The sequence below is a fragment of the Hirundo rustica genome, chromosome 19 (genome assembly GCF_015227805.2).
Source record: "Hirundo rustica isolate bHirRus1 chromosome 19, bHirRus1.pri.v3, whole genome shotgun sequence".
Taxonomy (NCBI): domain Eukaryota; kingdom Metazoa; phylum Chordata; class Aves; order Passeriformes; family Hirundinidae; genus Hirundo; species Hirundo rustica.
The window spans coordinates 3,600,981-3,613,833 of record NC_053468.1 but is presented as its reverse complement, the minus strand read 5'-3'; the positions used below and the strand labels follow the sequence as shown (position 1 = coordinate 3,613,833).

The 12,853-nt window shown below is 43.5% G+C and overlaps 1 protein-coding gene across 10 annotated transcripts in view; it reads left to right on the top strand.

Moving 5' to 3' along the window:
- SPECC1 (sperm antigen with calponin homology and coiled-coil domains 1) overlaps nucleotides 1-12,853 on the top strand; it is a 92,912-nt gene that overhangs the window by 40,305 nt on the left and 39,754 nt on the right. For all 10 annotated transcript variants that reach the window (XM_040082879.1, XM_040082884.1, XM_040082880.2 and 7 more), the window contains one exon: nucleotides 10,464-12,022. In XM_040082879.1, the coding sequence (XP_039938813.1) occupies nucleotides 10,464-12,022 (1,559 nt within the window). The remainder of the gene's footprint in view (nucleotides 1-10,463; nucleotides 12,023-12,853) is intronic.

Below are 12,853 nucleotides of genomic sequence, written 5' to 3'. Positions count from 1 at the left end.
TTTCATGTTTCCATTTTTGATCCCTTTCCCCCTGTCTTTCTGGACGAACAGGGTTTGGGAGTTCATGAGGAAAGAAGTTCTTTTGGCTCGGTCAGTGCTGGTCTTTTGGCCAAGTGTGGGGCAGCATTCCTGAACTGGAGGCCTGGGATCATGGATTCCTGACACAAAGCACTCCACAGCAGTGCCCAGAGAGGCATTTTCTGCTGCTTTCCCTCTGTGGTGGCTCTGCTACCTCAATGGGAATGACAAGGAATTAGAACAGGATCCACCTTTACAAAGAAGGCAGGAGGGTGATAAAGCCCCATGCAGGTATCTGTATCAGTTCCATGATTCGATCCATACCATGGCCTCCTGGATAGTTAAACAGGTTGGGTAAATTATCCTGCTAATTGTGAAAACATCAGATATTAAGCATTTCCCCTATTATAGTCTGTTCGGTTATCCTTTGTGCTTGTGGAGAGATGTCAGATTTTGATGGTTAGAGGAGTGATCCACACCTGACTTGTCTGAAAGGAGCAGGGTTCTTTCTGTTCCCTCCATTTGGATTCTTGGACCAGAAGGTTTTAGGAAACTCCTTCATTAACTTGAGCCACAGATCACATTCAGTTGTGACAACCACTGCATGGAGGAGCACATCTCCTGACAGCCACTGTTAAGTGAGCTGGTGTGGTTAGATTTAGGGTTGGTTAGTTTTGTTTGCTTTCTAATTTCCTGTACTTCTCAAAACACTCAGCACTGGTATTTTATGCATTATAATTGTATTTTCCAGAAATGGAAGTTACAGCTGTTTTATCAGCACTGTTAACCCAGCAATGGCTGAGTGAAGGACTTCTGGGCTAGATTAGCTGGGACGCTGCTTTCTGAGCTGAGGAGAATTATCTCCTGGTCTACAAGTTAGAATCAAGGAAAACACTGGGATTCTTAGTGTAACTGATGGTCATTTACCGCAGGAATATTCCTAGTACAGCCATAGGGGTTGACAGATTATTTCTCTGCTTTATCTTGAAGCACATCCCTGCTTTTTCTGAGCAGCACGTTCTGGGGGATGTGTTATTAACTCCAAGGATGTTCCCCACAGCAGTTGCTAAAAACCTTCTGGAAAGCAGAAGCCTCAGATCTAACAGGTAGGAAAACAAAGGAAACTCCAGGCTTACCAACCAGATCAAACAAAAAATTCTTCATACCAGTGAAACAGCAGTGATTTTGTCCCTCTTCACAGAAAAAAAAATTATGTTCATGGATTTTTTTGTAACTGTTGTTGTCTAAAAAAACCACCAGAATAGTTTGGCTTAAAATTGATTTAACTGTGGGTATGAGATGATTATACCTGATCCTGTCTTGTTTTTACAGGTGCATAGGCAGAAAATCTTCCAGAACAAACAAAATCAGGAAATGTCAATAATGCACAGAAATCCCAATAATTTTGGTGTGCTGATGTCACAAGTAAACACCCCCTTAAGGAATATAAAAATTATGTCTTTTTTTAACAATGAGCTGTGATGGTTGTGGAAATTATAAATTTGCATTAAAACCAGCAAGTATAGGGGTACTTCTTTTGAAAAAGGGAGAATTCTCTAGTTCTATAACTTTCACCGCATTAATTTTGAGAACGCTACACATTGAAAATTTTTGTCATTCTTTTGTGGGGGGTAGACAAGGGGTAAAACTTGGAGGTGACTAAAGTTTTTGGCAGGCCCAGCGGTATTAACAGTTCCAAAAAAAGTAGTGTTGAGTTTACCATAGGGATATTCCAGCAAGTGTAGGATATAGAGTTTCCCTGAACATTTGCTTTGGATGGCTCAGTGTTTGTTATGCCAGGTTGCTGGGTACTCCAGAAATCCAAAGCAGCTCAGGGATCGAGTCCCACTCGTGACCTGCGCCAATGCTGGCAACAGTGGTGATTCCATGGGGTTTGTGTCCCTCATTTTGGGGGTGGCACCTCGTGATTCTCTTGGTGCCAGAGCCTTATGGAACAGTGCAACCCCTTGGGTGCTCTTTGACTCTTGAGCGGATTGGAGAGGGAAGTTTGGATTTGTGGGAGCAAAGACTGGGCATGCACAGAGCATGGTTCTTGTCTCTCAGCTCAAGCAATTCGCTTTGCTGATGTGTTTTTGGTCCTGAGATTTGGCAGCAAAAGTTGCCGCTTATGGTAGAGCCTGCTCTGCTTTTATACTTCTGTGTTTAAAATTTTACTCAAAACAGGGATGTCCAGGCTTGAGTTTTCATTTTCAGTTTAAAAACTTTCAGGAAACCCAAGTAAACAGCATCAGAAATGTTCAGAGGACTCTTTCGTGTGGGGACAGGCAAATCTCAGGGTAAAGAGATTTTAACTACTCTTGCTGTTATTCAGAGTGGAATTGTCTGTGAACAAGACCCATAAAGAGCAGAGAAAGTCAGCTGAAATTCACAATGAGGCTTTGTGAACTGGGTTTTGATCAGATCTCCTCTCATTTACCTTCTGAATGCTACCTTGTTTCCACTGTGATTGAATTGAGCTGTGACAAAGTGAACTTGAAATTCAGTTCTTGTGGCTGTGCCGAGCTTGGAACCACCAGATACTGACTAGAGTTATCTTGTTCTATTTTCATTTTAACACTTTTCTGGGAGAGTTAAATGTGACTTTCTGTGCACAGACAAGATGACAGAGTTATTGATCAAGTGAAAAGGAAATGTGTGTGATCATTCCTTAATTGTCCAGCAGACATCTTTCTCTTTTTAAACCACCATAAAACTTACTGGGGTCTTTTCTGGGTTCTGAGTACTTGTTTAGATGCTAAAATTTGAACTAAGTGGGGATGCTTCAACTATAATGTCGTCTCTACTACTGGGTTACATTCCTGCCGTGGGAGAGTCTCTTCTGGTGGCCACCCTTGAAAAGAATTTCCTACCAATACTTCATCTGCAGATTTAAACCACTGACAAGTAGTTTTGTCATGACTTAGTCTTTAAGTTACCAAAACTGCCTTTTTTATGTGCTTTTTGCACTCCAGATCTCCAGACTCATATATTTCTTACTAAAAAAAATCAGCCAACCTTTACCAAGTGTTCAGCTCAAATGTCAGGGGTCTTTGTAGTCTTAAATTAGAAATTACTCAGATCAAGATGCTTATTGCTGCTTTTTTCTTTTTCTATGCTAGTGTAGCTTTTTCAGTACAGTCATCTGTTGTTCCCTAATACTTTGTTAATACCATTTTTATTTCTCTTTGGTCTCTTATTCTTATCCTCCATCTCAAGTATCAGTACCTGAGTCGCTTTCCTACACTCTCCACGATGATTACATAGATCAAAATCTCTACATTAAGCCCTTTAGCTCTTTCCTCCTGTTGCATATTGTGCCTTTTCCACAGACAATGCAATCAGGGAGGCCAGACAGTCCACCAGGCCATTAAAATGATTCTGAAAAAAAGTTAATGTTTTAATTACTCTTAGTCTGTGTTTGCTAAGTGAGTAAAAGGCCCTATTGGAGCAGAAGCTTCTCTATGTAATTAGTGCTGGATTATGAAAACCACATTTGTTGTTCTGGACCCATCTCCTTGTCTTTTTTTTAGAAGCTAGGTGGAGTACAAGTGAACCTTCCCAAGGAGTTGCTGACCTGTGAAGGTGTTGGCTCCATGACTAACACTCTGCAAACAGACTGATTAATTCGGGAGAACCACGACTGGCCAAGCCTTGCTTTGCTTTGTTTGCTGCTGCACAAAGACCAGGTAGCAGAGAGCATTGCCTTTCTGTAGGACAACCCTAAAAGGGATGGAAAACGGTGTGCTCCTCTGAGTTTGTGAGGATTATTCAGAGGAGTATTCAGTGCTGTTGTCATGGAAGAATGCTGACAGCGATCCCGTTCATCTCATTCCCTTTGTGTACCAAGCAGATCAAGCCGTGATACTTTGCCACAGTACAATAGTGTCATTCTTTATCCTGACTTTTGCCTAAGCCAGTGGTGGAACAGAAGTTTCAGCCATTTCACTCTCGAATATGAAGTTCTAAACAGCTCGAGCAGTTTTGAAAATAGGTGCCGTGTGGTGTCTCTTGTCACCTGCACTTCTTTGAAAATCCAGCCTTTTTGTGTCCAGTCCCACTCACGTTTCGGCTCCCAAGAAGCTCTCAGGACGGATTAAAATCTTCCTCATGGCTTGATTTAATTGTGTGCATCCCATCAGTATTTGTTGGCAAGCTGTCCTACCATTCCCACAGGTTTAAGGACAGGGGCATTAAGCAGTGTGCAGAATGTGCAGGGATTTTTTCTCTCTAGGTTTTGTATGAGGTAGCCCAGCAGTGCAGGTAAGGGCTGCTGTTATATCTGCCCTGCTTCTCAGTGTTTGCTTTTCCTCATGCCACTGTGAAATATGTCAGTGTGTTTCCTGTAAATTAGGATATCAGAAGATCTCTGGTCAGCAGGGAAGTTGTTTTTTAACCCTTTCATTTGCTTTAAACAAAGGAGGTGGGGGAGGCAGGAGAAAATAGGACGTTCCAATAAAACAGATGTGTGCTGAAACCAATTAATGAAAAGGTACTTTAAAGGAGTCAAGTGTACAGCAATCCTTCCTCTGTGCTCTACAGTCACCATTTCCCAAAGGACATCCCTCGCTGACTCTTAATCAGTCTCAGTATCAATCTCAGGATCAATGCTGGAACAGGGTGAAAGGGATCTGCCAAGTCCCCTGGGCTTTCAGTTAAGCTTTGAGCTCTTAGTGGCTTATGTGCTTTTGAAAAAATGGATTTTCAACACCAAGTTAATTAGGTTCTTGAAAATTTTACTCTGAGTTGACAAAAGAAGTCAGAAAACATGTCCAGGCTCCCTGTAACATGTGCTGCTTTATCACAGCGAGTCACCGAAGAGTGTGGTGACTCCAAGCTAATGCCAGCTTTTGTGACTTGGCTGTGACTAAATTCACATCGATGATATCATGAATCCTATATTAATCCTTTGTGTTAAATTGTTCGTTGTGGAGCTGGAAATCAGCTAAGGAGTGCTTGGGTACTGGAGGAATTCTGAATGTAGCACAAAAAAGCTGCTGTTACCGGCCTTCTAACATCGGTTTGTAAACCTCTGAGGAAAGTCTGACTGTTCAATTCAATGTCTCCAGGCACTTCAAGTGTCTTCAGCCATCCCAGTTGCTCTGTCTGCTTCTGGAGCAAAGGACAAGTCTCCTACAGGTGCTGCCAAATCTTTGAGTGCAGTGAAGGTATTTTAAATATACTTAAAGGTCATCTGAAATAGCACTAGACAGCTGTATTTTGGTATCATAAACCAGATGAAATTAAGATACTCCTGCGACCCAGGTTTGTTTTATTGAGAAACTAAAAGTGGTGGTGCCAGGACCTTTCCCTGGCAAGGCTGAGCACAGGGTCCTTGCCTGGCTGTCACTGTGTGTTCCTGGTGCTGCTCTGGATCCTCAGCACATCCTGGCAAAGCCTCAGGAAGTGCTCTCAAGTCCAGGATCTACTGAAGTCACAGCCAGAGGATGAGCTGAAAGCCAGGATTGATAAAAAGGACATATTTCAGCTAAACCACAAGTGCTAGAGCACAGTAAAATTGCGTGGGGTGGTTTAATAATTCTTTTTATTTGCTGTAAAAGCGTGGGCTGTTAATATTCGCTTTACTTAGCCATGGTGCTAAATGCTTCCAGCCCACTTGAGTTATACTGACCTTTCCCTCAAGGAACCACTTCTGTATCTGAGGCTCAGGAGTTCTGTTCAGATGGGAAATTTTATTAAAGCATCCTGGCATGTGAGAACAGGATTCCAGAATGACAGAAGAACCCCGGTCTTCTGTTGCCAGAGGGGCTGTGAGTTAGTCGTTAATTTCTCTTTGCAGTCTCTTGTTGCACTGTCCCTTCTGAGATGAATTTAGGGATGACAGACACGGGACAGTGAAATTGCTGATCTGTTGCAAGAGCAGGAGCTGGAATGAGAGAGCTGTAACATCCCTCGTGAGAGGACAAACTTGTCTGCAGGCAACAGTTTGCCTTTCTGAAATGCATGACTCGAACATTGCAAAGTGCTATGAATAGCTTTCTTTTATTTCCTGTTAGTTATCCTGCTCTTGCAATTCAAATAAGGTATCCATTGTTTAAAAACATCACACCAAAGCTGCATCTGTCTCCATGCTTTAGTCTTACATGACTGAAATGCTTTGTGAGATGACTCGGTGATCAGTGCTTAAATTACAGCCATGGGCTCTGTGTACATACTGAAACTATGGAACAGTGAATTACTGACATGGAATTTTGAATATGTGGAAGGAGAAAATGTGTTTTTATTGTTGTTTGCTTAAGAAATGACAGGGTTAAAATTGAGGAATAAATGGAACATTCCCTGTTAACTCCACTGTGGAACAGCAGAAGGCCATGGCATTAACCTTTGGGTTATTAATATGTTGATGGAGGGAAGGATTAAGAAAAGGGCAGGTTGTGGGACACAAATGGGACAAAGGCCAGAGGCAAATAATTTTTTATTGACTCCAGTTCTAAAAAATAGATTCAAGGCAGAAATTAGAACACTTTCAAAGGTGTTTATGTAGTCAGATGTTGTCACTTCCCAAGTGAGATTATTCCTCTGCTCTGGGGCTGGGGAAGCAGGTGTTTGAACTGTTAATATAATTAAGGGTCAAGTAAAATAAATGTAAATTCAGGGCTGGTGCTTTACTGCAGTGATATGTGCTATCTCAGAGCACATGGAATGTAAAAGCAGAGAAGTGTATTGAATCTTCATTTCATAAGGTCACACGTGTCCCTCTGTGACTGGTAAAATGTTTGCCTCCTATTTCCCCTTACCCTGGTACCACTGTAATTACATTGGCTGTGCTGCCTGGATGTTACTTCTGAACTGCAATCCTGTGTGTTTTACCTTGGAGGATTGGGAAATGTTTTCCTCCATTCCATAGTCCGTTTTCTCCTGGTTATGGATGTCTCTGTGGAAGGTGCTGAGAGCTCCGATCAGAAATAGATAATAATGTGGAAAAACTGAGGAGTAATCCTCATGCTTCTGTGAGAAACGTTGTAATTGTGTTGAAAAGGGGATTAAAGTGTCAAAAGATCATTGGGGCCAACTTTTATCTCATTAAAATGATACTTTGGCTTTTGACACCAGTGGGAAGTCAGGGGATGCTCCCTGGCAGCAAGTGGTGCATGGAAAGCTGCACGGCAGGGTATGAGCCCTGGTCCTAGTCCTGATTTAGTGTGACCTTGGGTGAGGTGTTTCATTTCTCTCTGCTTCCCTGTCCTGTAACTTGAACTCAATTATGTGTTTCAGAGGATTTGAGTTAAATAGCTGTTAATTTTAAAGCACTTGGAGAATTATAAGTTCTATCTATTGTTATGGTTTAATACATCACACCTAAAAAGAACAGCTGAAAACGGAGAAGCTTTTCCTGGGCACCCAGGTGAGGAACACAGTGGTGAGGTGACCTCCACTGAGGTTCAGTTGTTTTTCCCTCCCCTGCTCAAAACCAGCAGTGCTGCCAGGCAGTGAAGTTCTGCATGGTTGCAGCCACTGAGAGCAGCAGCACGAGTCAGGGTTGGATGCAGCAGCCTGGGAGGCAGGTGGGTGTCCGGAGCCTCCCTCAGTCCCTCACCAGACCGGGGCTGGTTAATCGGGTCACAGGGGGGACCTGCCCATGGAGCCTGGGGCTGTGGCTCTGGCAGTCACTGCCAACCACCACACTGCTCAATTCCAAGGTCATTCAGAGGGGGGTTGCCCATAAAATAGACTTTAAAGTAGTGTTTATACTTGGTGTTTTGTGATCAACATATATGCTTAGAACTTTTTTTTTTGTTGGCTCCTTGTGACTTTTTAGTATCGTGTGGTGCTTGTGGGGAGCGGAGTGAGGAAAATATGCAAGTCTCTACATTGTGAAAAAAACCAGGTTGGTTAATGGTTATTGATGGATAGCAAATGCTTTGTGATTTATGACAGAACAAGTCAGCAGAGCGTGGAGTCTTGCAAAACACGAGGCACACTGAGTAAACTCAAAGCTTGCACTGGTTGGCAAACTGGTGGAGTACAGATAATCCCAGTTAAATATCATTAATTGTTATTCTTATGTATATGTCTTCCATTGCTCAGGATGGTGTTGCAGTTGTCATCTGGTGGTGATTAGAAATATGCTGACATCACTACTAGTGCAGCATATCTCCTAGGAAAAGGTGGCTTCCTTAGTGCCAAGCAATTTGTACTAATGTGTAATTGCCTCATTATTTCTTGCAATGTACAGAATACCACCCACTATTTATAGAATACAGCTTAGTCATGTACTGACCGGTTGACAGTCATGTTATTGAACTGGTTTGGGCACTAAAAATGTTTTTAAGAGCACTTGCTTTTGTCATAAAATTTTGTGTGAAGGTAGAAAACCCTTTCAGATCGAATAAAAGCCCAGGACATACATAAGGCTTTAAATCACCCTTCGGCTCCATTCAAGAACATCTCTGATCATTTGTAATGATTTTACCTCTGGTAGTATGGTTACAGCTTGTGTGAAAACTGCTGTGTGCTGGACACTCATCCTGCTCCATGGTCAGGATGCGCTCAAGTGCTTTCCCACCTGGGGTTCACCTGTGCTTCTCTCTGAGCAGGAGGGGCTGTGCTGAGTTGGGATTTCTCTGCTGGAAGTCACATCACATCACGGTCCTTTCCATTTTCCTCCCACCCTTCACCTCCTGGTGTTGGCTGCATGGACACCACGAGCTTTGCTCATGTGCTGAGCTCACTCCGGGTACGTTTTACGGGTGCCAGATCCTGGCACTTGTGTTGGGAATGGGAAGATCCATGATCCTCCGGCTCTGACAAGGAGAATTCCCATCTCTTCTTTTGTGGTGCTTTCCACCGGAGATCCCGGAGCTGCGCTGTCCCCTCCAGCTGTAGGTGACTGAATGAAGCTGTGTGGGCCTGGCTGTCCCTGTATCTCTTCCCAAAAACACTGGAGCCTTTGTCTCTGGCCTCACCGTGCCCCTGCCATGACAGAGGCTCTCTGTGCTCTCCTGCCAGCGCTGCGCTGGGTTCAGGGGGCTTTTCTTCAGCTGCTCTTTGTCTCGGGGTGTTTATTGTGCTGCTGCAGAGTGTGTGTGTTGGGGGGGGAGGAGGAGGGGCTCCTGTTTGTGTGGGCTTTATAAACCCAGTGCATTCTTCAAAAGAGATGCTGAGCAAACGGGGTGGTGTTAATGTTAACCCTTCCGTGCCCTGCACCGCCAGAGAGCTGTGGGAGTGTTATGAGGTTGCGTCTAAGGCAGGGAGGCTGCTCCCCTTTGCTCTTAATGCTCTTTGATTTCCTGTGAATGCTGCACATGTGTGTCGGCAAAGAGCCTCCTGAATGTGGGGAGATGGAATTCGTTCTAGGATTTCCCCCCAGAGTCCTTCTGGAAGTTGTTTTTATTGCAAACACTGGCTCGCTAGCCCTTTCTGTTTGCGTAACTCGCTCTTGCATCCTGTTTATGTGGCTTCATTGGACAACATCTCCTCATTGTGCCCTATCCCCACGCTTTATGGCCCTGTAATTTAGGGCTTTTCCTTTTGAATAAGGTTCTGAATTTTGAGGAGGATTTTCTTAAATTCACAGTGTTGTCACTTGCAGTGCCATGTTGTACTTTTTCTTTAACCAGCTTCTTTTCTTTAACCAGCTTGTTCCAACTTCCGTGGTTCATGGAAGTTCCATGGTCGCTTACTGCTTCTTCAGTGCCCGGGGTCCTGTATTTCAAGAGAGCTTTGAAAGATGAAATTCAACAACTCATAAACTTCATTTCCTTTGTAATCACATAATGCTTTGCATTGTTGGTTGGTGGGGAAAAAACCCAACCAACAACCAAACAGAACAGCATCAACTCTCTAAGCTCCTTTTGCTGTTCTTCCGTAAGGGGGTGGGAATTTAGCACATGGAAAATCTCTCATCCATCTCTGCAAGAAGCTGCAGCAATACAATTGTCTTAGTGTTGGAAGTGCCAGAAGAGTTTTATATTTCACTGAATCTGTGCTCGGCATAAATGTTTCAGTCCTTCTTTTGTGATGATCTGCTTAAATAGAGTATAACGCAAATAGTTTTGTGTGTGATAAAAATACGTTATTTTCAAAGACAATATCTTTTCTTAAGTTACTGAACATTATTAGGATTGGAGCCAGCATTTTACAAAGCAGTTTGAAGAACTTTTACTTTCAAGTAATTAATGTCTTTATTTTATTACATCAGTATAATTAATAGGGGGTTGTAGCTCATGTATTGCAGCATTTACCTATTATATTATTACACTGAGAGAAAGTTTACCAGGCTGTGTTGCTTTGCAGGGGATGGGAAAGGAGGAAATGCAGAATAATACAAGCCTTTGAAACATGAGTCCACACAGTCAGCCATGACTAAACCTATTCAAACACTCAGGTGTTTTTTGCCAGGACTGCTTTAGGCTGCAGCATTGTTGTTGTGAAACTTGTTTTCTTCACGAACTAACTCAAATTTCCTTCATCCCTTGTTCCTCAAGGAACAGTTTCGGCTGCGAAGCGCACAGGGATCCCAGCACCCCGGGAATTGTCCTCATCCGTGTCCAGGGAGAGAGCTGTGCTGCGTGGTCAAGCCAACACCAGGAAAACACAGCCCAGCCCCACCTCTTCTGGTGCACCAACTCCTACCAAACACGTGCGCCCCACCAGCAAGTCCAAGCAAGAGAATGAAGCTGGTGACAAGGCCGTTCTGGAATCTCAGGTTAAAGAACTCCTGGCAGAGGCAAAGACAAAAGATTCGGAAATCACCAAACTTCGTTGTGAGTTGAAGAAATGCAAAGAGAAAGGGTCGCTCAACGCTGAAGGAATGGGTGCTTCCAACCAAAACTTAGAAACGGTATCACCTGTTGACATAGATCCATTAATAAGGACCCTTCAGGAGAAAAACAGGACTTTCCAAAAAGAGCTTGCTAGCCTGGGAGAAGAAAACCGTGCTTTGAAAGAGAAATTGCTTTATCTGGAGAACTCCCCTCTCTCAGACACAACCACGAGCAGTGGAGGCGACAGCAGCCTCCCAACCCCAACTACCCAAGAGTCGAGTTTTGGAAGCCCGTCCAAGAGTGTGTCGAGGGCTGAAGCGGAGGAGCGCAGGCAGCACGTGAACGGGGGTGCCCTGCGCAATTCCGGTTCTTCCAGCAGCGATGTCACCAAAGCCTCCCTGTCACCCGATGCATCCGACTTTGAGCACATAGCAGATGTGCCTTCCAGGCCAGCATCCGCCAGCAGCAACCACCTCAAAGGCTCCAAGTGCTCCACTGCAGGAAGTTCTCCGAACAACATCAGCGACCTCTCTGTTGCATCTCTTACAGAGAGAATACAAAAGATGGAGGAGAATCACCACAGCACAGCAGAAGAGCTGCAGGCCACTTTGCAGGAGCTGTCAGATCAGCAGCAAATGGTGCAGGAGCTGACAACAGAAAATGAGAAGCTGGTGGAGGAGAAAGCTCTCCTGGAGACTTCCTTCCGTCAGCACAGAGATAGAGCCGAGCAGCTGAGCCAGGAAAATGAGAAGCTCATGACTCTCCTCCAAGAGAGATCCAAGAACGAAGCTCAAGAGGGGAAGGTCCTCGAACTGGAACAGAAATGTGCAGAAGTTCTGGAAAAAGCACAATTTGAAAGAGAGAAGCTGCTCAACATTCAGCAGCAGTTAACCAGCAGCTTGCGAAGCTTAGAAAGGGAGCATCAGGATGCCCAGCAGGTGATAAAAGGCCTGAGAGAAGAAAATGAGAAGCTGCTTAAACTTCTGGAAGTGGAACAGCAGAGTAACAGCACAGTGACAAAAAGTCTGGAGGACTGTAAAATTGCCTTGGAAGGTCTGAAAATCGAGAACGGCTCTCTCAAAACTCAGCTGGAGAATGAGAAGCAAAAGGCTGCAGAAATGAACGTGATGGGCTGCACCTCTGACAACTCCGAGGTGCAGGAGATGCTCAAAGTAGCCCATGCAGAAAAGGCTCAGTTAGAAGCCTCTTGCACTGAGCTGAAACAAGAGCTGCTGAAGGCAAACAGCGAACTGAAGCACATTCAGGGCCTGCTCTCTAAGGTAAAACAGTAACAGCTCTAAAATAAAGTGGTTGTTTCTGTCCTTTCATAAATAGGTTGGTCTTTACATTGTTACTGAGCCATGGATTGTAAGTCTCCAGGATTTAAATTGCATGATTAGCTCTGAATAGAAGCTGGGATTGTATGATACTGTCTCAGTTTCTGCTGCTATACCCATATTTTCTCAGAAATAACTATTAGCATATCTATATTCATAAATTCATAACTATTTTTTCCTAACACTATCTGTAGGACTTACTCTTTTAGTAAATAGAATTGTATCTATTAGAATTGGAGCAAAGAGCAGATCAATAAAAAATTACTTTGATATGATGTGAACAAATAGTGTAAACCACTTGATAATGAGATGAAGAGAAGGGCATGAATAGTTAGCTGTGAATATTAAATTCTGAATAATGAATCAGGATTAATTAGCAGTGAAGTATGGGTGTCATTGGTCATGAGAACACAAGGACGTGAGTTAATACTCACATGGCTGATGATGCACAAGTCAAGCTCCAGATGAGATAATTTTCATAAATATTTTTACAAAAAAAAAATAAATGCTCTGCTTTGGGATAGGTAAAGTAACAGAAAAAAGAATATTTTGGAACAATTTACCTCATTTGTGAGTTCATAGCTTTGCTCCAAACAAGCATAAGCAAGTTACTGTCCCTGTTTTCTGTGTGATCCTGGCTGCTCAGAGGAGCTGCAGCGTGAGCCATCATTCAACAAGTGTTAATAAAGCACAAGCAGTGATTATGTCCCAGTGCTGCAGGAGTGAGAGTGTGCAGCCTTTCCTGTATGGGGAAGGGAGCATGAGAAGAATGAT